At 44.4% G+C, this 22,806-nt stretch overlaps 1 protein-coding gene across 1 annotated transcript in view; it reads right to left on the reverse strand.

The window, feature by feature from the left end:
* MTCL2 (microtubule crosslinking factor 2) overlaps window positions 1–22,806 on the reverse strand; it is a 92,452-nt gene that overhangs the window by 21,611 nt on the left and 48,035 nt on the right. The window contains exons 5-10 of the mRNA XM_083507876.1: window positions 16,072–17,301; window positions 14,907–15,080; window positions 14,360–14,485; window positions 12,723–12,953; window positions 11,406–11,513; window positions 9,549–9,713 (exon numbers count right to left, since the gene is read on the reverse strand). Coding sequence (XP_083364002.1) covers window positions 9,549–9,713; window positions 11,406–11,513; window positions 12,723–12,953; window positions 14,360–14,485; window positions 14,907–15,080; window positions 16,072–17,301 — 2,034 coding nt within the window. The remainder of the gene's footprint in view (window positions 1–9,548; window positions 9,714–11,405; window positions 11,514–12,722; window positions 12,954–14,359; window positions 14,486–14,906; window positions 15,081–16,071; window positions 17,302–22,806) is intronic.

Consider the following 22,806-nt stretch of genomic DNA (forward strand, 5'->3'; position numbering starts at 1 on the left):
AAATATTTTTAATATTGACCGTCATCTCCAAGACAACTTTCCCTTGGAAGATCCTAATTGGGATCCAAACAATGTAATTCACCTGGCCAGACTTACCACCTACCGCCAGACGCTTGTGCAAGGTATCCGCAGGGCATGCCAGAAGCCCACTAATATGTCTAAAGTCTCAGAAGTAGAACAGAAACCAAATGAGAGTCCAGGAGACTTTTTAGAGAGGCTGCAAGAAGCCTATCGTATATGGACTCCTTTTGACCCTGAAGCCCCTGAAAACAGCAGAATGATTACTGCTACATTTGTGGCCCAGTGCGCTTCTGACATTCGTAAGAAAATTCAGAAATCAGAAGGATGGGAAGGGATGCTGATGAGCCAAATTATGGCCATTGCACGCCGAGTTTATCGGAATAGGGATGAGGCTGAGAAACAAGAGAAGAAGAAGTGGCAGAAGGAAAAGATGGTAATGCTAGCCACAGCAGTAAAGCAAGACTACCGCCCCTTAAATGGAGGAAGAGGGCGGGGAAGGAATCCACCACTGGGAAGGAATCAATGTGCAAATTGCAAGAAGGAGGGTCATTGGAAGCGGGAGTGTCCTGAACCCCTGAGGTTGGAAGAAGTACGCCCAGGCCCAGGCCCAGGCCCAGGCTCCGGCCCAAGAAACCAGGGACGGGGACGGGGAATGATCCGAGATGGAAGATATCAGAGACCTGGACAAGGACGGAGTAGGGACAATGTCATTGGACTGGCAGAGGAGGATTTTACCCAAGACTAGGAAAGACCGGACTCCATAAAGTTAGGCTTCCAGGAGCCCACGGTCACGATCCAATTAGGAAGCCATTTAATAGACTTTATGATTGATACTGGGGCTGAATACTCAGTACTCCCAGAACTATTGCAGAAAAAGGCATCCAAAAGTGTAGTCATTAAAAGTGCCACTGGTCAGTCAGCTAAGAGGTCTTTCCTCCAACCTTTGGAATGCCAGATTGGGGGACATCGTTTAACCCATCAGTTTTTGTATATACCTGAGTGTCCAATACCTCTCTTAGGTAGAGATATGCTGTCCAAATTGCAGGCCCAAATCACCTTCACTCCTCGAGGTCCAGAAATGAAACTGCCATCAAAGGCAGCAGGAATAATTTCCCTCTCAGTACCTAAGGAACAATCATGGCGCCTAATGTCAGCCCTGCAAGTCCAACCTACATTGGATACAGAGTTAAACAAGCTCCTCCGAACTCTACAGGTGCCACCAGGAGTATGGGCCGAAAATAGCCCACCAGGAATGGCCAAGAATATAGCTCCAATTGTAGTAACCTTAAAACCTATGGCTACCCCTGTATCTGTAAAGCAATATCCTTTACCCCGGCGAGCAGCAGAGGGCATCCAGAAACATTTGGACCGCCTATTAAAATATGGTCTGCTTAAGCCCTGCCAATCAGAATGGAACACACCCCTTTTGCCTGTTCGAAAACCTGGGACAGATGAATACAGGCCAGTGCAGGACTTGAGGCTCGTAAACCAGGCTATCGAGACCTTGCACCCAAATGTACCAAACCCATACACCCTGCTGAGTTTGATCCCACCAGAAGCAACATTTTTTACTGTATTGGACTTGAAAGATGCATTCTTCTGTTGCCGGCTGGCACCACAGAGCCAACCTATATTTGCCTTCCAGTGGGAAGACCCTTTAACAGGAACAAAAGGCCAGCTAACTTGGACGAGATTGCCCCAGGGATTCAAAAATTCCCCAACTTTATTTGGCACTGCCTTGGCGAAGGATCTAACAAGTTACCCCTCAATACCTGGAGAAAAGGTGGTTCTGCAATATGTAGATGACCTTATACTAGCAGCAAAGGATTTTGATACCTGTAAAGAAGGTACAGAGGAACTGCTCCACTTGCTCTGGCAAGCTGGCTACCGAGTTTCCCAGAAAAAGGCACAGTTATGTTTAGAAAAGGTCAAATATTTGGGCTTTGACATCTCACACCAACAACGAGCATTGAGGCCAGAGAGGAAAGAAGCTATTTGCCTTATCAAGGAACCTACCACAAGGAAACAACTCAGAGGATTCCTGGGAACAGCAGGGTTTTGTAGACTATGGATACCTGATTTCAGCAGTCTGGCCAAACCCTTACATGAAAGCACTCGAGGTGCAGAAAAGGACCCATTTGTATGGGGACCTGAGCAGCAACAAGCCTTTTTAGTTATCAAACAACGACTTATGGAGGCCCCAGCCCTTGGACTGCCTAATTCGGAAAAACCCTTTCAGCTGTATGTACATGAACAGAATGGGATTGCAGCGGCAGTCCTGACCCAGAGATTAGGAAGTTGGAACCGTCCAGTAGCTTATTTGTCAAAACAATTGGACTCAGTAGCAAAAGGATGGCCTCCATGCCTAAGGGCAGTAGCGGCCACTGCAAGCCTTGTCAAAGAAGCTGATAAATTTACCTTCGGCCAGACGATGTATGTGAATGTACCTCATGCTGTTCTGACACTCATGGAATATAAGGGTAGTTATTGGCTAACGAACCCAAGGATGGCTAGGTACCAAGGCCTATTGTGTGAAAATCCCAGGATTCATCTACGAGTAGTGAATATGCTCAATCCAGCGACTTTGCTGCCCCTACCAGAGGTAGATGATGAAGAATCACATGATTGTCTCCAAATAATGGATGAAGTTTATTCCAGTAGACCCGATCTGAAAGATGAACCATTGAAAAATCCAGATGTTGTATATTATACTGATGGTAGCAGTTACCTGCATGAAGGTGCCAGACGAGCAGGATATGCTGTGGTCACCAATGAGGAAGTTGTGGAAGCTGAAGCTTTGCCTGCTGGCACCTCAGCACAAAAAGCTGAACTTATAGGTTTAACTAGAGCTCTGCAATTGGCAGCCGGATGTAAGGCAAACATCTATACTGATTCTAAATATGCCTTCTTAACCCTGCATGCACATGGTGCTCTATGGAAAGAAAGAGGTCTAATAGGAGCCCACGGGAAGGCCTTGAAATATGGACCTGAAGTAGAAATCCTGTTAGAAGCAGTATGGGCTCCAGAACAGATTGCTGTAATGCACTGCAAAGGTCATGGACGAGGAAGGGATCCAATAACCAGAGGAAATCATGCTGCTGACAAAGCAGCCCGAGAGGCAGCCCAAAAGCCTGTGGGAGGATTTATAGCAGCCCTCATACCAGAGGTAGCTCCAGAAGAAGTTAAACCTCACTATACCCCAGAAGAGAGGAAGTGGGCTGAACAGGAAGGAGCAGTTGTGAAGGACGGTTGGATGATCCTGCCAGACAATAGGATTTATGTACCTCATCATCTAGCAGGCACAATTGTAAGAAATTATCATGAATCTACTCACCTTGGCGGTACTGCAACCAGAGAAAGTCTCAGTCGGAAGTTGTATATTATTAACCTATCACAATTAGCAACTTGCATTTCACAGAAATGTGTTCTTTGTGCTAAAAACAATCCCAGGCAGGGACCGGTACAACCTCCTGGAATCCAACATGTGGGATATGTCCCCATGGAAAGCCTAATTGTGGACTTCACAGAGCTGGTCCCTTCTAAGGGATTCAAGTATCTCCTTGTGTTTGTAGATACTCTTACCGGATGGGTTGAAGCTTTTCCCACCCGAACTGAAAAGGCACGAGAGGTAACTAAGAGACTCCTCACTGAATTGATCCCGAGGTTTGGATTACCTAGATGCATTGGAAGTGACAATGGGCCAGCGTTCATTGATCAAGTAGTACAAGAAGTATGTCGAGTCCTACAAGTGAAATGGAGACTGCATGCAGCCTATAGGCCTCAGAGTTCAGGGAAAACTGAAAGAATGAATCGGACTCTGAAAACCCAATTGGCAAAATTAACCCAGGAAACGGGATTGGGATGGGTAGATGTGTTACCCATAACACTGTTTCGTGTTCGGTGTGCACCCACAAAAAGACTTAAGTTGTCACCTTTTGAGCTCCTGTATGGGAGACCGCCCTCCTTTGTTCAGGATATTCCAGCTGATCTTAAACAAATAGGAGACCATGTGACACAGGGACAAGTGCAATCTCTCTCCCGTGTTTTTGTTTCTCTTAACAGGTGGGTCCTCGAGCGCACGCCGTGCAGCATTGCCGAGCCGATTCATCAGTTCCAGGCTGGCGATAGCGTATGGGTGAAAGAGTGGAAACGTGATCCACTTGCACCTAAGTGGCGTGGACCTTACACCGTCTTGCTCTCTACTCCAACAGCGGTGAAGGTAGCTGAGGTGACCCCCTGGATTCATCACTCCCGTTTGAAGAAGTCCGAAGGCAGTTGGACGTGCAAAGGTGACCCCTCTAATCCTCTTAAACTGACTCTCTCCAAAAACCCCTGTATCTAGCCCTACCGGGAACGGGCTAGGTCACGGGCAACATTAGACGACCGGCCTGCTGCAGCCACAACCTGGAAGCTGGCTGACCTGCGCACGCCTGAAGCTTGAGGAGCATCTGAACCAGCGATTGTGAAAGGAAAGATTCTCTTATACAATTAATTGACTGCCCACCCCCTTGTGGAACAATTATCAGAGATATTACTCATTGGGGATCCTCGGGATATATGTTTTGGTCTTGGTGGTTCCCCATTTCTGTCACTGGGGGAATTATATTGGGACTAATATTTATTTGCTATCACTATAAGGTAATCTTTTGTGGAAGGAATGCATATGCTAGACATCAACATGATTCTATTATTAATCCTGATCCCTTGGGAAGGGGAAGGGTCCTTGAATCTGGCCAAATTGACTAAATATGGATTCCACCATGACCACAATATGTGGGTAGGTTTAGCTGAAATGGTAGCCAATGTTGCAAATAGGACCAATTGCCTTGTTTGCTCTCTTGGGCCAGATGATTCAGAGGGAGGTATGCCCTTATTACCGATACCATTAGATGCCATTGGTATGGTAAGCGAAATACCACACCAGACAGAAGTACAGAATTTCCCCGGATGGAACTCAACTAAACCATTACGAGTTATACCTGTACAAGGGGAATTCTGTGTACATAAATCATCAGATGCAGCTGATTCTACCATGATAGGCTCTTCTCATTGTCACTATACTTGGGATAATATTAAGAATACCTGGGCACACGATACTACCTATCGAACTCGGGATGCCTTGCCCTGTGCACCTCCTTTTATTCATGCATGGAAAGTGGTATGGAACATAACTGTGACAGAAAAAGGCAATCTAACATACTGCACTGTGAACTCTCTACCTCTTTTGCTATTTCGCCTTCTGTACTCCACGTACCAAAGACCTCAGACCCGATGGTTGTGGTGGATATGTGGAGAATGGGCATACAAGAAACTCCCCTCCAAATGGAGTGGGACTTGTTTCCTGGGATGGGTATTACCACCAATGTGGATTATGCCTACTAATTTGCCCAAGCGTACACGAAGAAACGCTGATATTTCTCATATAGCAGGAGGAAGTACCCAAAGTTGGAGCGGTACTGATGATTGGCCACCAGAGCGCATTATAGCCTATTATGATCCTGCCTCCTGGAATCCTGGTGAGCTCATACAAGGGGCACGGGATCCTATTTATAATCTAAACAGAATAATTCGATTGCAAGCAGTAGTGGAACTTGTAACCAATGCAACGGCCCGGAGTTTGAGACTTATTGCACAACAATTGGATGAAAGTAGAGCCGCCATTTTGCAGCTGAAAATGGGAATGGATTATGTACTTGCCAAGCAGGGAGGCCTATGTGGAGTCTTGAACTTGACAGGGAATGCCTGTTGCTTTAACATTTCAGATAATGGTGAGGCAATCCGTGTGTTGGCCACAAAGATGGAGAATATAGCACATGTCCCAGTACAAACATGGGAAGGATGGGATATGGGATGGCTCACCAATTGGTTACCTAATGTCACAGGACTCAAAGGGATACTATTGTCTTGCTTGTTTTTCTTGACAGTAGTGGTAATGGTTTTATGTATGATGCCATGTATCATTTCATGTTTTAGAAGTACAATTAGCAAGATGGTTTCAAATGAAACTCTACCTCATATCATGGCCCTATACAGAGCTTTACCTCAGGAATATGATGAAGGTCAAGCTATCAAGGACACTTGGGACGAAGGTCCTTGAGCTTGAAAGGGGGGAATGAGGCATCAGGCATAAGCCTGCATTTTATTAATGTTTGATCAGGACTTGTATATTAGAGAGAGCCTAAAAGATTTTCAAATGTTTCAATGCCAGGCAGAGAAAACCTTGGCCATTCTCCTAAGACAAGGGGCCCCCTTTTTGATTGATAGCAGAAAACAATTCTCAAAGTCATAAAAGCTGAAATTACAGACTAAAAGCAGGACATTGACCCTACATGTTACAGAAGATAACAAAGGCAGAGATAAATATAATTAGGAATGGGCAAATAGTAAAATGATACCATGGGCCTCTCTTAAAACCTTGAGCTGTATTTTCTAAGGCCAGAGGTAAATGGGAGAAAAAACATCTAGCTGGGAAGTCTTTTTAAAGCATCTAGCTGGGAAGTCTTTTTAAAGCATCTAGCTGGGAAGTCTTTTTAAAGCATCTAGCTGGGAAGTCTTTTTAAAGCATCTAGCTGGGAAGTCTTTTTAAAGCTGTTTCTTCCTTAAACAGATAATGGGAAAAGCAGCTTGCTAAAGGGGGGGGATGTGAACTGAAGAGCCTTCTTTTGAAACTGTTTTAAACTGAGTCCTTTTCTTTCTTTCTCTCTCTACTTTAAAAAGGCCTTATTCCTTTTAAGAGGCTATCTGTGTTGTGTATTAAATATGTTGGCTTAAATGTAATTATGCAAAGGATTTAACAAATGCTAGAAGAGTTGTATTTATCTTGAAATTAAGTCAGCCACCAGTCCAGCCTCTTGCCAGACAAGAAGACGCCATCAAATGCTGTCCTGATATATTAGCTGCCAGACATTTGTTTAGAAACCTTCAAATGAAGGATATCTTTCAATGTTGATGTGAAACTCAAGATCCTTGACATATGTTTAAGATAAAAATTTAAGATTAACCATTTGTTTTAGAAGGCAATAGGGCAGGGAGGGCAAGAGGTGAGCTGGTAATTAAGATTCCTTGTTGAGACACATGTAAGATATATTACTACTTATTTGTCATTTATAGATGTAACAATATATAGCTGTTTGTGTTCCTTATAAGGACAGGAGGATGTGGGTGTATCTTTTAGGATTGGTTATAGCAATCAGCCAATAGGAAATCCAACCAGGCTGATTGGACAGAGGCAGCCCAAGGAGGAGCAAAGGGGGCTGGATTAAGGGAATATAAGTGCTGGCCATAATGGCAGGAGGCCAGGCCAGAGCTTGGTAACCATATACCACTGTGCCTCTCATTTATTTGTCTGACAAATAAATAATTATTTTAAATTCTCTATTGCTGCGTTGAATATTTCATTCCAGCTAAGCGTTAACCACAAGCAGGGTGCTACAATGACTCAACCCTTCTCCAAGACTGATAATGTTACTGTTGGTTTTAGCCACAAAACCAGCCAGGAGGCAGACACAGTCTTCTCACTTCCGTCCTTCAAGCTCCCCCCAGCTCAACACACATGTTATTTAGAAAGCTGCTGAATAAGCAACTCGAAGCATTAATGCTGGGCATGCACCTACATGAATGTGAATACACTTGAGACAGAAGATGCAGGGTGACCGATCTCCAGACATCAACTCCAGACATCAACTCCAAGGCACATTAAAGAAAAAGGTTCTTCGATGTGGAGAGGTAGCTGTCATACTATCAAAATATTGATGTGTTGGTGTTTTCCTATCCCAGAGGGGAAATCTTATCCAGAGTTCAGGAACAACCAGAACACAAGAAAGCAAAAACAGAGCAGCGAAAGTGCAGAAGAGAAGGAGAGAGACTCCTGCCTCCTCCCTTCATTCTTACTGACAGACCACTGGACCTCCAGTAGCAAAGAGGGGGCATAAGAAATAGTTCTAAGGGCCCTAGAGCAATGCCCTTGTACACTTTTCTTCTGAAGAATAATTCTTATAACAACTAGAGTGGACAGCTGGCAATGCCACATGCTCCCAGAGTAGTTATATGACCCTTAACCTGCCTAACAGATCAGGGTTTAAAAGACAAACACACTGGGGATAGTGGCATTACTAGGGCCAACTCACATAAGCCAAAGCTGCTATACTGTATATGTTGTTGCCAAACTGTCCCAAGGGTGCAATTATGTGCTGAATGCAATGTGCGACCCAGCGCATACCTGGATACAAATGCAACTTCCAGTATCTGTTGTCATGACAACTTGAAAAAGTGCCACCAAGATCATGAAAAATAGCTAGCAGCGCAGTGCTGCTCATGCGCTACATCTGCCGTGCGGTTATAGGAATGTGCACACATGAGGACAACACAGGTTACACTCTATGGACAACCCCTAAGCTGTATGGAACAGGCCACTGTGTTAACAGGAGGTAGGGAGGGAAGAGGACAAAGGATGCCCAGATGCTGCTGTGCTGCTTGTGAGCAGACAGACTCTTCTTAGTTGATGCGGCAGCAGCCTAGGAAAGCCACAGGATCTGCTAAGGAAACCCTCCTCATGAGTCAGCTGTATGTGTAGAGGCATAATGCCAGAGGCAAGGTTTGCAGCTGCTGCTTTGTACATATCTGGAGGCTCCCTCGTGCATCAACCAAGAAATGAGAGCACATGGAAGGAAAGCCCGTGGGCTGGCTTACAGCTTCCTCTGAAGGGAGCTCTTGGTCAGAAGCACTGTCACTCAGCCATTTCTGCAGCAGGCTCCCACACAGCTACAGTCAGGAAGCTTGAGTTTTATTGCCTCTTTGCAAGAACACACTCTAGGGCAGAGTGCCAGATTATGTTAGTCCTGGCTGGCAAAAAGGCTTTTCTTGCATAATACACTAGATATAGCAGAAAGAAAAAATATATAAATACAAAAGCAGCAGAACACCCTGATCCATTTCTGGACCCATCTCATGTACGTACCACCTAGATACAACACTGTCCTCCCAGTGGTTCCATTGGGATAACAATGGAGTATGAAAATGGTTCATAATTGGGTCTCTGAAACAATGGATCTTTTTTGTTAGCCAAGCCCAATTCCAAATCAGAAGCTGTGGGACCCATTCCCACTTTATCAAAACATGCCCTGAGTTTGGGTATTCCACTTCACCATAAAGCATCACTTATTTCACTCCCGATGGCCCCAAAATCATCAGAAATGACTGAAGATCTCAATACAGTGACAGACCTCTCAGGCAACAGGCTGATCTAAACATAATGCCAAATGATGGCATAATTGGGCTTATGTGCTTCCTCATCCATTTATGATCCCCTGATGGCCCCCATCACACTTGGTCAGACATGCCATTGTTTCCTGTTACATACGAATCGGCAAACTATGGTTTGCACTTGCTCACCCCTCGCCAAACCTAAATGAAGGTCATGATTTGAAGCATGCAAGGTAACACAGAGAATGTGAGCTGCTGCCTGTTTAGAGTGAAGATAAACTTTATGCAGTTTGAGAGAGTAAAAATGTGATGCTTGGATATCTGACCTGTGCAATGAGACACTTGAGCTCAGTTCTCTCCATTTCCCAGGTCGCCTTAGCCTTGGCAAACTGTTGCTGCAGCTCGTTCATGCCTCTTCTCTCTTCGCGCAACTCTGTGCACAGCTCCTTCAAGGTCAGCTTCATGTCTGATAGGGTCTTGATATTGGCCTGCTAGAAATACAAAAAATGCATAATAAAGTATGACTGCCATGCACACACCACGTTCTAGACAATGGGCATCACTTTTCAGAATCCTTATGCAGTCAAAAAGAGAGGGGGGTTGAAGGAGAAGCATGCACTCTGAACTAAAGGCAGGGAGAATAATAGAATCATAGAGCTGGAAGGAACACCAAGGGTCATCCAGTCTAACCCCCTGCAAGACAGCCCATGTGTGTTCATGTGTAATAGTTAGGGTGCTGGACTAAGACTGGAGAGACCAACGTTCAAATCCACTCTCAACATTCTGAAGGGCCAATCATAATCTCTCTGCCCAACCTGTTTGGCAGTATTGCTATAAAAAAGCAGTGGGAGGGGGCCTGCTACGCTTAGCTCCTTGGGGGAAGGATCAGATATAAATGATAGTGAAGAGAAAGTAATAAATGCAATAAGGAAGCTCATTAACTGATTTTTAAAAAAACAACCAAACCTGAATTTAAACTATGTCACTTCTCTCAGAGTTGGGAGTTCATGGGGAAAGTAGTTTAGTCTGATAATCAGTTTAGGGTGAGCAAAAGCAGACATCTGTGCCCTGCCCAGCCTCAAAGTACTTCTCTGTGGTTTGTGGGGATTGGTTAAAAAGCAGGAGAAATAAGCAGCCCAGGTTAAACTGACCTGAGTAACCAAGTAGTTACTGAATCAGCAGCCAGAAAAATGCTGGTGAAGAACATCTTCCCTGGATAGGTGATCTAATGACTATCTAAGACTTTTTGCACACATGGGCATTGGCAGGAATTTTTTCTGGGAGGGAGTGGGGCAAAAGTAAATACTCCAAACAAACAAAACACAGTGAACATCAGAGAACTGTTCTAGCATTTATGGTGGCTGAAGAGTGTGGCACGGTCTGGATAGACAAGCCTTCTGAGCAACTTGTGCTCCAGCTTTGCCCCTCCATTGGTTCTCAGTGAGTACTACTGCTGTCCATCTAAGGGTTCTTTCCCTTCACCCATTAATTAATTGCACTGCTGCTACAATCAGCTTCACAGAATGAGCCCCTCTTTGTTAGGGAGTGCACCACTTGTTGCCCTCATCCCTCCTCCTCTGGGGTGGAGAGAATGTGCACTGTACAAGAGAGGGGAAATTATCCTGGAAGGTAAAAAAAAAAAAGTTGCACAAACCCCTCCCCTTCTTTGGTGCTCCATGCAAAACCAAAGGATTACTTAGGGTCTAAGTCTCAGGAACAGACATAGGAAGCTGCCTTCTATGCAGGCCTTTGGGGAGCATCCAATAAAGTCGCTGTGCGAGGGGAATGATTTGCACAACAGAACTTCCCCTCCTTCTCTTCTCCCCAAGCACCACCTCCCAGATCTGCACAGGTAGTTTTCCAAATCTGGGTGGGAAGAGCAGAGGGACAGGAACTTCTGTTACACAGACAGAAGTTGTTCCACCAGCACAGCTTGGTTGGACTCAGCCTATACTATTTGTCCTCCTATCCCAGAACTGTCTTCTGTGACTGGCAGAATTCCAGGGTCTGGGGAAGGGAGAGGTCTTTTGCACCTCTTGCTACCTGATCCTTTTAATGGGAGATGCCACGGATCTTCAGCTGCCACAGAGGTACAGGCCTAAGTGCTCTTTGTGGGGAACTTTCTTCACTGCATCCCAAGCAGGAAGAAAATTCCCCCAGCAGGGCACCTCATCACATCTCACCGAGTCCTGAGACCAGGTATCTCTGATACACATCTTGTTATCTGCTTGCTGCTGGGGGTTCAGCTCCTCCTCTTCAATCAGCAGGTACAGTTCTTTCATGCTGTTCACCTGGAAAGCACAGGGCAGGGCAAGTAGTTAGTGGAAGTCTTCAGTGGCTGCATCCTAGTGCTTTGTGCATAGAAAAGGATCCAACAGTAGTAGCCTGACCTACTGGATCCTTTAAACAGAGGTAACAGGTTTAGGATGATTAACAGTGAGATAAAGGATACAGACTGTAACAAGATAGGAATGTGCACCCTCGAGAGATGCTTCTGTGTCACATTATCACAGTGACTTTCAACAGCATTCTTCTCTTTGTGTTTATGTCCCAGGTACATTTTCTGTACATTTGTGCCTAGCAGAATCATCTGTTGGATTCCATGCTAGCCTAGTTTACCAAGAGGTTGTTGTTCCCAAGTCTTCAGTCACTAAGTTTATGAAAAGATGCCTTGCGAGTCACTTCTCTTAGAGCAATTTAATCTGTGACACTAAAAAGTGCATTTATGCCTCTCTTGTGATTCTCCGTATCACTTATAAATGTACTTCATGCAGCAGAGAAGAAACTGAACACACACAGAGATCAATGTAGAGACTTCATATTTCTGTGAAGAACCTCACTTTTTCATGAAGAATCTAAAACAAAGTCCATTTAAGCCTCATGTGTGAAACTGCCTTGTATTTCAGCAGCCGACCTTCACCAAGCTGAACTTTATTCACAGTTGAGAAAGCAGCTTACATGCTAAAGGTGAGATAGCAGTTCTTGAGAAGGTCATATGGAAGACAGGAAGCAGCTGATAAATTGGAGCTGATATGAGCCTCATTCTTGGCAAGTTTTGATAGAGCCCAAAAGAGAAGCCAGGATACCACCCACTGCTATCTAGGAGACATAATATGTAGTCTAAGAGTGGCTAACCTGTGGCTTCCAGATGTTGTTGGACTCTACCTCCCATATGGCCCAGCAGGAGCCAATGGTCAAAGAATTTGGGAGTTATAATACCACAATATCTGGAAGGACACAAATTAGCCACCTGTGATGTAGTTCATCCACACTATTATTGCAGCCTCATTCACTCTGTTTCTCTCCCTTCTGTGATACAGCAAAAATACATGGGTTGTGGCTATCTATGCAATTTATTGAAGTGTAGAAAAACAAACTCAAAGCAATTAATAGAAGCAAAAACACATGATTAAAACAAAAGGTCAATATTATCTGCTTTAATGTCAGAAGTATATTTTTGACTAGTCAGCAGAGAAGCTCATGCTCAAAGCCTGCCATACCTCCAAGAAGTCATTGCCCTCATTTTGTAGGATCTTTCCCTGCCTCCAGTGCTTCAGAAACCACTTGAGCTTCATGAAAAGGAGCAAGAAATTTTGCTTGAACTGCTGGGATTCCTGCACCAGAAGGTTCTTCTCCTGGCTCCAGAACTTTTGCTCCAGCCTCCTCTGAAGATTCAGGCTCTGCAGCTCAAATTCTCGCCTCAAGAGGGCCTTCTGGTGATCTTCCTTCAACTGACAGAGGATGGGAAGAGATGGAAAGCAGGTTTGTTATAGGGAGTGAAGTAGCAGGGTGAGTACACCAAAATAATCAAGGATTGCTGAGCAAAGAGGAGACATAGGCATTCGCATCCTTTTAAAAAGAATTTTCACATCCACACAAGTTCACTTTAGCTGCTCAGTTTTGGGGCTATGACTAGTTTTAGGGGGAATGAGTATTTTGGAAAGGACCAGGATGGTGGCAGACAGAGAAAGGATAGAAGCAGGATTGGTTTATGAGCACATGTCAGGGGTTACATCAATGAAAAACCACAAAGATGGCTTCTGGGCTAGGACATAGCCATCATCATCCCCATCTCAAACTTCCAACTCAGTAAATGTCTTGAGCTTTCCACTGACACTTCACATGCTTCCCAAAATTTCTGCAGCTAGAAAACCCAGAATTCTGGGGTTGCTACTTTTATGTTTATCAACTGTATTTCCCAGGCAGCTGCAATTCATGCCTGTTGCCTAAATACAATACTCGCAGGTAAAATACACCCAGAGGCCTGACTAATAACTCCCGTGAATGGCCTTTTGCCACAATATTTTACTGGCACTTGTGCTGTGGCTGATGCATCTGGGCAAATAGCTAAGTTCCAGACATGACTAGAGGATTCTAGTGATTGCCATTCATCACTCAGAACAAAGTAGGCAAGAGAACAAGAAGAACAAGGTTGAAGGTCCATCTAGTCCAGCACTCTATTTTCACTGTGGCTAAACAGATGCCTATGGGAAGCAGAACCTCAGGACAACAGCACTGTCTCCACCTGGGATCCCCAGCAACAGAAGTATTTAGCCTCCAAGAGTGGAAGCAGAACACAGACTTCATGCCTAGTAACCATTAATAACCCAATTTTCCATGGGTTTCTCTAGCAGTATTTTAAGCTCATCCAAACTGACAGCCATCACTATAACCCACAGAAGCAAATTCCACGATTTAACTATGTGGGCTGTGCGAAGAATTACTTTCTTTTGTGTTCTGAATCTTCCAACATCCAGCTTCCAAGTTTGAGAGAGATTTGAGAGACAGAAGAGGTCTCACAAAGAATGGCTATCTTTATATGGAAGCTAGAGAACCCATAGCTGACTCCACCAATTCTGCTTGGCTGCTAGAGGACTGCCGAGTTCAGGTTTGTTTTCAGAGCAGGCTTGTTATGGATAATGTACTCTCAGCATGTTGAGAGGTCATATGGAAGCATTTGCCTCTTTCCTGGCAGCCAAACAAGGTAGCAGCTGCTTTCTGCTTTCATACAATGCTGCACTAGGATGTGCCTGAAGTAATGGGAGGGATTAAGCCCTGTGCCTTTAGTCCCTCCTGTACTCTTGTTGCATGTCTCATCTTCCAGCCTGGAGAGTGGCTCCAGGCAAATCTCACTGACCTGGCAGATTTTCTGGGTGAAGTTCTCTGCTTCCTCTTTCCTCAGTTGCCTCTCCTGGGAGAGCTGTTCTTGTAGGCCCCTCAAGCTCTCATTAGCCTCTGAAAGGACCAGTTGCAATTCTTTGATCTGCGGGGAATAGTTTAATCAAAGCCAACAACAGTCAGGTATGTCATCCTTGCAAAAACTAATCTCTCCATGTCTTTTTTTTAAAAAAATATTTTTATTAAAGGCCCATGGAAGAACAGCCAACTTCTTGCAGGGAGTGACCTTGGCCTGTATGTAACACCCTGTTGTCATGGTGAGGAACCTCCGATCTGTAGGTCAAGTTAGGCCCATTAGGCTATTTCCCCAGCCATGTCCACTGTTTCTCACTTGTCATATGACATTGGGATAGGTAACACAAGACTTGTATATGGGCCATGCCATTCTTTTTTCCATCCACATGAAATGTGTTGATTTAGTATTTCTGCAGTCAACTTATTCTCCCCGGAGTCTCCAGCCTTCTTGCCTCCCTTTTGGAAACATAATCACATACTTTGACACCTACCTCAGACACATAGGAGTCCTTCTCCTCTGGTTGATATGACTTGTAGCTCCGGTCAAGTTCCATGTTGGGATCCACATCCATGGTGGCGGTGCTATTGCTGCTGCTACTGCGGTAGAGATCAGAGGTCCTGCTCTCCGTGATGTCCCAGTCGGGGGGCTCCCTAAAGTCAGACTGCTGCATGCATGGGCAAGTTAATGAGAACAAACCAAAAGAGCAGAAAAGAAAAGAAAAAACAAACAAAACAATGGGTCTCAGGAACAATAAGAGCTACAAGACAACAAAAAGGATGAAGAGGAGGAGGAACTTCACTACCGTGGCAGAAGACAAAGTGGAAAACAAAAGGAGACACAAAATGAGCAGACACGTGGGCTGGATTGTTTGGGGAGGGGGGAAAAGAGAGAGAGGGAAAAAATGTGCAAACACCAGTTATGGTGCCATGCAGTGCCTGGGGTGGGGCTAGTTGAGGGAGGAAGGGAGGGGGGGCCAGGAGCATGCACAAAAATAGAACTCTGAAAAACTGGAGTGTGCTTCAGGAGGTTGCAACCCACCCCCCGGTCACCTTCTCTTTCTTAGGTCTTACCTTAGATCAGGAGCAGCCATAGGGAAGGGCAGCAGCATGTACCTGGCCTCCTGGCAACAGCAGCAGTACCGTTTACCAGAAGGGATGCACTGGAAGGGAGCCTGGTACTACATGGGCACATTGGTGGCACCAATGCGGTGCAGTTGCCGATGCAGCCCATACAATGCCACTACCTGCAAGCAGCAGCAATTCAATTGCCAGGAGGCCAGGTGTGCAGTGATGCTCCACTAGCTGCTGTTGTCCTAGACCAGTCTTCTCCAACTTAGTGTCCCCCAGATGATGATGGACTGCAGCTGGTACTAAATAATTATTCAGCAGCAGTTGTAATGTGGTTTCCACTTCTCAAAGCAATCTTCCTCCTGCCTCATGCACACTCCACTAAACCAGAGTCCTACCTTGTCACTAGCCACAGTTCCATGCAGTGAGCCAGTTGTTAGTTGTCATTTCAGAAAAGAGAGGCAGAAAAGGGAAGTTACATTAACAGGGCCAGGTTCTGATTTGTTAAAGCAGGAGAAAACAGCATGGGCAAATAAAGCAATAATCACTGCCAGGGAGTCACTGTTGACATCTCAGGGAAAGCCTCACCTGGAATTCAGAGCCATGAGCTTTCTGCAGAGCCTCTTTTGTGGAATCCTGGGAGCTGGCGCTTGGAAAGGAGTCCTTCTGGTCTTTCAGGTGGTCTCCAATGTAGTCCACCTTCCTCATGAAGGTGTTTAGCTCCTGCTGAAGGACCCCAAGCCTCATCAAAATGGCACTGATCAGCTTAGAGTCAGTCATACTCTCATTATCCATGGCTTCGCTCAGCACCAGCTCTGCACAGTCATTGTCCATGCAGAGCTTGAGACTGGAGGTGAAGCCATTGGCATCAGAGATCAGGACATCAATGGCTTTGCTGACAAGCGCAGCCTGGTCCCTGATGTCAAGGAGGGTCTCAAAGTCCTTGGACTTGAGAAGTCTGCAGGGGCTGCTTTCATGCGACTTGCTAAAGCCATTGCCAGGTGCTCTCTCCTTGGCATCATTCTCTCCCCCAATGGGCACCTCTCTCCAAAGCGACGTTGGGATGCACTGGGCAGAGTCACCAGCCTCAGCATCCGTCTCCAGCATGGGCCGAGTGGTCTGGCAGGAAGCAAGGTCACAGCGCTGCAAGTTGGAGAGCAGGACACGGTTCTCATACTGGAGCTTCTTAACCTTGCCACTTAGCTCACTGATTTGGACCTTGGCCGTGGCCAGTTCTTCTTGGGAGGTCTCACTAATCACTGAGCAGCTGTCCTCAGACAGAGTGATGTCCAGGTCATGGTCTGACTTGTACTTATTGAGCTCATTCATGAGGAGCTTGTTCTGCTCCTCCAACTCCATCAGTGAGCGCCTCAGCAGTTCTGCCTCCTCCTCCACAAACTGCAAGTGCCGCCTAAGCTCCACCACACTGTCCCCAGAGTCCCCGCAGTTTGTCATGGAGAAGGCAAACCGGATGTCTTGCCCTAAGAGTTCTTTGTCTCCTTGGCCCCTCATGTCTTCCATCTCTGCTCTCAGCCCTCGGTTCTCAACCTCAAGCTCTACTATCCTCCGGCTCAAGATGTTGGCTTCTTCCTCTACAAGCTTCAGGTGGACTTTCAGCTCTGCCTCTCTGGAATGAGGGGAGTCAGCCAGTTCCTCTATGGAGAGGGAGCTCTCCAGGTCCCCATACAAGGATCTGTACTTCGTCAGCTCCTCCTTCATACTGTCGTTCTCTTTGGCTAACTTGGTCAGTTTCTTGCACATCAGAGCAGATTCCTCCTTAGCGAAATGCAGTTGACACTTGAGGTCTGCGCTGTCCTCCTAGCATAAAAGAAAGGTACAAACGATGCAAGCATTACTAAAAATGACACTTTGGGCAGGGTGCTTTGTGCAAAACAGATTATCCCTGAGGCTAACCTTTATTATGGCATGATGGTTAAAGCTAACAATCCACATACTTGAAATTTCTAACATCTACATCCATGTCACACAAGCAAGCCAAGATGGGGCAAAATCTGCTGGCCATTTTGTTTGTTTCCGGTGATTAACCTCTTTATCTCAATGATCCTGGAATATTGTCTGAGTGCAGGAAAGTTTGGTATACCTTATGCTAGGGGTAGCCTATGTGTTGCCTGGCAGATGTAGCTGGACTACAATTCCCATCATCCTTGACCACTGGTTGTGCTAGCTAGGGCTGAAGGGAATTGGAGTCCAAGAACATCAGGAGGGCACAATGTTGGCTAGCCCTGCCTACTAAGGAACCAGTTCCTTTTACACGAGTACACTGTGGTATCAGTTTTACTACCTTTGAAATATACATGTGAGCCTTCCTACACACACTGCAGATTGATTGTTTCCAGATACAATACAAGATTTGACACTCCTGCATTAGCTAGTCTGGTCCCTTCTGCCCCCAAAGTAGCCCCCTCAGGAACTTTCCGACACAAGTGGCAACAGTTTATAGAAAATAGTGTTTCCCTTGCCATTCCAGTCCTCAAGGGCAGAATTGTCACACTTTTCAATTTCTAGAAACATGTCCTTTGGGCTACATTCTGTAGAATATAAACAGAATGAACAAATCTAGTAATAGAACATCTTTGCCCTGGGTCCACAGTGCTGCACATCTCTAAGTTAGCTTAAACTCTGACACACAAAGACTGCATTTTTAGGCTGTACAATTTACATCTATAATCTGTGATACTATTTGCAAGAAAAAATAAAATAAGGCTTATTTTGTCTGTGGATTAAAATTGCCAGCTCAAACACAAGGGGTTTTTTATTGGTATGGCTCCGAACAAAGAAAGCCTTGTCACAAAACTCCTTAAGTATTTGGTCTTTCCTGAAGTTCAATAACTGAGGGGAGATGAGAGGGGAATAAGATTGGGCCCCCAACTCCAAAACTGGGGTGGAGAAGACTTGTCACTCCCCAAGTAGATCACCCTGCCTCATATTACTATCATGTGAAAATGCATATGCTGTGTACTCCCATGTGTGTTTGCTCAGAACAAAGCCCCACTATGCTCAGCTGAACTTATTGCTAGTTTGGAGTTTGGGGCTACAATTCTAAACAGATCCTTAAAAGAGCCCAGCTGTCTAAGATGAACACAGGCCAAAGGAACACCACTCCCACCAGGAGAAGAGAGATTCGTCTCTCCCATAATTTTGAAAATTTGAATCTTATACAGATGAAGATTCTGTGCTTAACCCAGAATGAAGAGGGTAGTTTGCTAGGGAAGGAGAGACAGTCAGTCTGACAGACCAATCTGAATAATTTTAAACATATACTTTTGATATATTCACCAACAAAATACTAAAAGAAATACACCCTCCACCCAAAAGTAAAGAATTGATCAGCTATTAAAAGGAACAATTGTATCCATACAAAGAGAAATACTATAAATGAGACTCAAATGATCCAGAATCACCCACATTCTGGATAATCTATTTTGCATATGTGATATTTCCAGAGCTGTACTACTAATTTTTAGTGGACTATATTGGGTTCTGAGGGGGTGAAGTACAGGACTTTGAGAACCAGAGATGATCTGAAGCAGATACAATGTATCCTTTCCCATAACATTATATTATCTCCTGTCCCCAAACTGCAAATGAACTGATCCATCACTGTCTACAACACACAGTATTTTCTTCCTACCCCCTTCTTAATTTCCCTTTCCTTCAGATTTCAGTAATTGCCCCGAGAGTCACACTAAATATGATGTGTGTGATCTGTGATTGGATCTCCCAATGCCTTTTTGTTTTCCTAAAATAAGCCACAGGGGATTATTTGGATTTGGACAATTGCACTTGGGGTGGGGGAATTGAGAGTTTAACACTTTGCCCATCAACTGCTTCCCCAAGGGGAATCCTTCCTCTCCAAGCTGCAATTAGCTGCAAAGAAAGAGAAAAATCAGGTAGCTCTATGCACCCTTCAGAACTAACAACCAGTTTGCTGAAGGTTCAGTAATGGAAAGGTTTAGTCATGCTCCAGGTTTCAAGAGAAGGAAAAAATTCTAAGGAGTCAACTTGCAATTGGTTACTGATTTAGCAAACAGAAGAAAGCTGATCAAATTCCAAAGTATCTAATTCTCCATCTATCCTAGCATCATCTTCAAGTCTCCCACCAAATGCTTATGTTCACATGATCACAAAAAAACCATGATGCATTTAGTACTAAGTGGCATGGTCAGGACAGCCTGTTCAATACATTTTTTAAATGTATGTTTGAATCAACTCTAAGATTATGTAGGACCGCTGGGGGCGGGTTGAAGTGGGTAAGGTTAAGGAAACAGAACCTTTTTGGCCTTTCTAGGTCTTACGAGGGCTTGCTCCTAAATAAACCCCACAGATGAAACCAAGGCACGGTTTTTGTATGTGTGAATTCACCTCGAAGGCGGAGCAACGTGCTGAAACAGAGGAAAACATTTCCCTTTTGAAAGGCCCCATGACATGGCAGGGAAGGAGGAAGTCAGCTTTTACAGTTGGGAGTGTGTTTTGGCTCATTCCAAAACAGAGCCAAATAACTGTGACTAAAAGCACATTGCTAACGGTTGAATCTGTTCTCTTCCCTGCAAAAGACAAGGGCAGAGAGAAATCCCCGCTCTGCTCTCACAGATCTCCCAATGCCTCCCCTCCCCCGCCCCACAACCCCCGCCCTCCAAACCGTTAGGAAATACTATACAGTTTGGAGACTTATTTGCTCAAATTCCCTGTGGAACTCTGAGGATTTGAATTTTCCCCTCAAGGAATATTACCTCATAAGAAATGACTGTTTGGTTATAAAATTAGTTCATTTCCTGTTTCCATAGCTCACTGAGGGAGGAAAAAAAACTGACAAATTCCTCCCCAGAAAAGAAACTCTCCACCAGGCACTCAATCCCTCCTTTGCAGATGGCCAATACAGTGTGAACATTCAGTTGCAACGGTCAGGCCTGACATTGCATCAGCCACAGTTGAAAAAGGCAGCTATTATTAACTCTCTAGAATGTCCTGCATTGTTGTCCTTGCGCATGCAAAAAATTCACCGCACCAGATCCAGGCACAGAAAAATCTCACATGAAAGAGAAGAAAAGACAGTGACTGTTTATCCTTTGACGCAAGCAAGTGAGCATTCATGCTGCTTTGGAATTCTAAGCACAGCCTCCACACCAAGGTTCAATGGAGACCCTGCACAGCAAAGTTAACTTACAAAACATAATGCTTTTGGAGCCTGGTTTTCAAATGCTTGAACATCCCTCAAGGGGTTCAAATGTCAAGAAGACTTCAGGCTGAGGCCATATGGATGTGGGCATTGTAGCTCTAGTGCTCCCAGTTTGGAGATTTAATACCAAATCAAGGAGCCTGCCCGGCAACGATGAATTTTACTGCTACTAGCAGTACTATTAGCCTTCTTCGGCCATACAGATTTGAAGAGATGAGCTGCTATCTGTTTACCGGCATCTATTTACCCCACCCTTTGTGAACATTTATCTCAAGGAAGTTTACAATAGAATTTAAAATCCAAAACAAACAACATGAAAGTTATCCTATAAAACTCAGGAGTCCAAAAAGAAGGTATGAGTCAAATGGACAGGGGGACAGGGTACCCTTACAAAGCACAAATTTAATCCCAGTCCCATTCTCTACTCTCCTCTCCCTATATATCCATATCCTCAAGAATACTTCTTCATGCCTCCCATCCCTTTCCCTTGTTTTCGGATTTAAAGAAACACAGACCACGTGCAATTTGGCAAACTGCATAAAGCATTTAAATTGAGGTGATTTTTGAACACTGGCCATATTTGTGTTATTTATTCAAAGAGCATTTTTTCGGACATAGAATTCCAAGCACAGCTACACAGAAAGTTTAGCTACAATATTTTATTTGTACTCAACAACTGCTAATCTATCAGCCTGGAACCACCAATTAAACATATGGCTGCCAAGCATTTGCACAGAGAAGGTAGATGGACCTTGTACAGTAATTTTCTGCTAAGGTTCTTTTTCATTTCACACAAATCATATATTTATATGTAGATAGATGTTTTTCCAAAAAAGGGGGTTGTGCAGAGCATGCTTGCAAAAGTGTGTGTGTGTCCATAATAGTCTTATTCATATATTTAAGTGCAGCAGACCAATATAGGTGAACAGGAAGTCTAAGAACTCTCAGGAAGAGTGAGGAGACTGGGAATTCAAACAGACTCAGATTACAGTGTATAAACTTTCTCCTAGGACGCTACATCCTCCCTACAGATAATTATTCTCTTCGCCTGATAATAGAAGTGTCAGAAAAGGGAAAGCGCTGATGCAACACGGACTAGATCGTCTTTCCAGATGTTCTGATAGTACGTCTTATAACTGTACAAATGGAGGATCTTCAAAAGGACTGCTTCAAACACTGTAAATTCCCACATGGAAAGCACTTCATATGCATTGCCTAATATTTAAGCTCTGCTAAAATGCCATTAATAAAACTCACCCATCAACCCACACCCAGTTCAGAACTCTTCCTAGGGTGTGGTGGAGGCCAATGCTTGTGACCCTATCCTTTCATCAACATTTATGGTATATAAAGCTGCAGTGTATATTACAGGACAAACCTTGGTCTTAGTTACAGCAGTATTTGAGGGAGACATGCCTGTAATTATTTCTGTGAAGATGATAAGTCTACCACTGCTTCAATCTATCATGTGCTATAAGCATGCATAGGTACTATTGTTCCTTAAATGTATCTGGACAAAAGCATGAATATACAGTACCTGCCAGATCACTGCTAACTGGCCAAAATGAGGAAGGTGCAAAGTTTCAACAGAACCATGCACATTTCCCCCAGCTATCTGTGTAACAAATGGTTGTGTTCTGAATACAATTTTAATTTTGGTTTCAATTGGGGCTTCGAGAAGGGCAGGAACTCAATTTAAACATTACCAATGCAACGCAATGGGCTGGAATTCATTCCAGCTTTGTTTTATTCTGTCACCAAGCTATTTCCTTTGCATCACTGCTTCTTTCTAATGCCACCCCCTGGCATTATTACAGGGGATTTGGATAATGTATTCCAGATATTCCACTGCTACTCAGGGTCAACCAACGCGATGCAGAGCATTTAACCACTAGAATCCAAGAATCGAATGCAAAGGCAATTTTAAAATAAAAATAAAAATTGCCAGCCTGTTCTTCTACCTGATTAAAATGTGGTCAATACCTTTCTGTATAAATAATAATAATTGCACAAGCACAGAAACAAAAATACCACTGGTGCACAGTTTCAACATCAGCTTTTATCCTTTGCATCATGGTACCAGCTGCACTTGAGGGCATATAGGATAACCTTTCACTTTTCAGAAA

Source organism: Podarcis liolepis (genome assembly GCF_965112155.1).
Source record: "Podarcis liolepis genome assembly, chromosome: 6".
In the NCBI taxonomy this organism is placed as follows: Eukaryota; Metazoa; Chordata; class Lepidosauria; order Squamata; family Lacertidae; genus Podarcis; species Podarcis liolepis.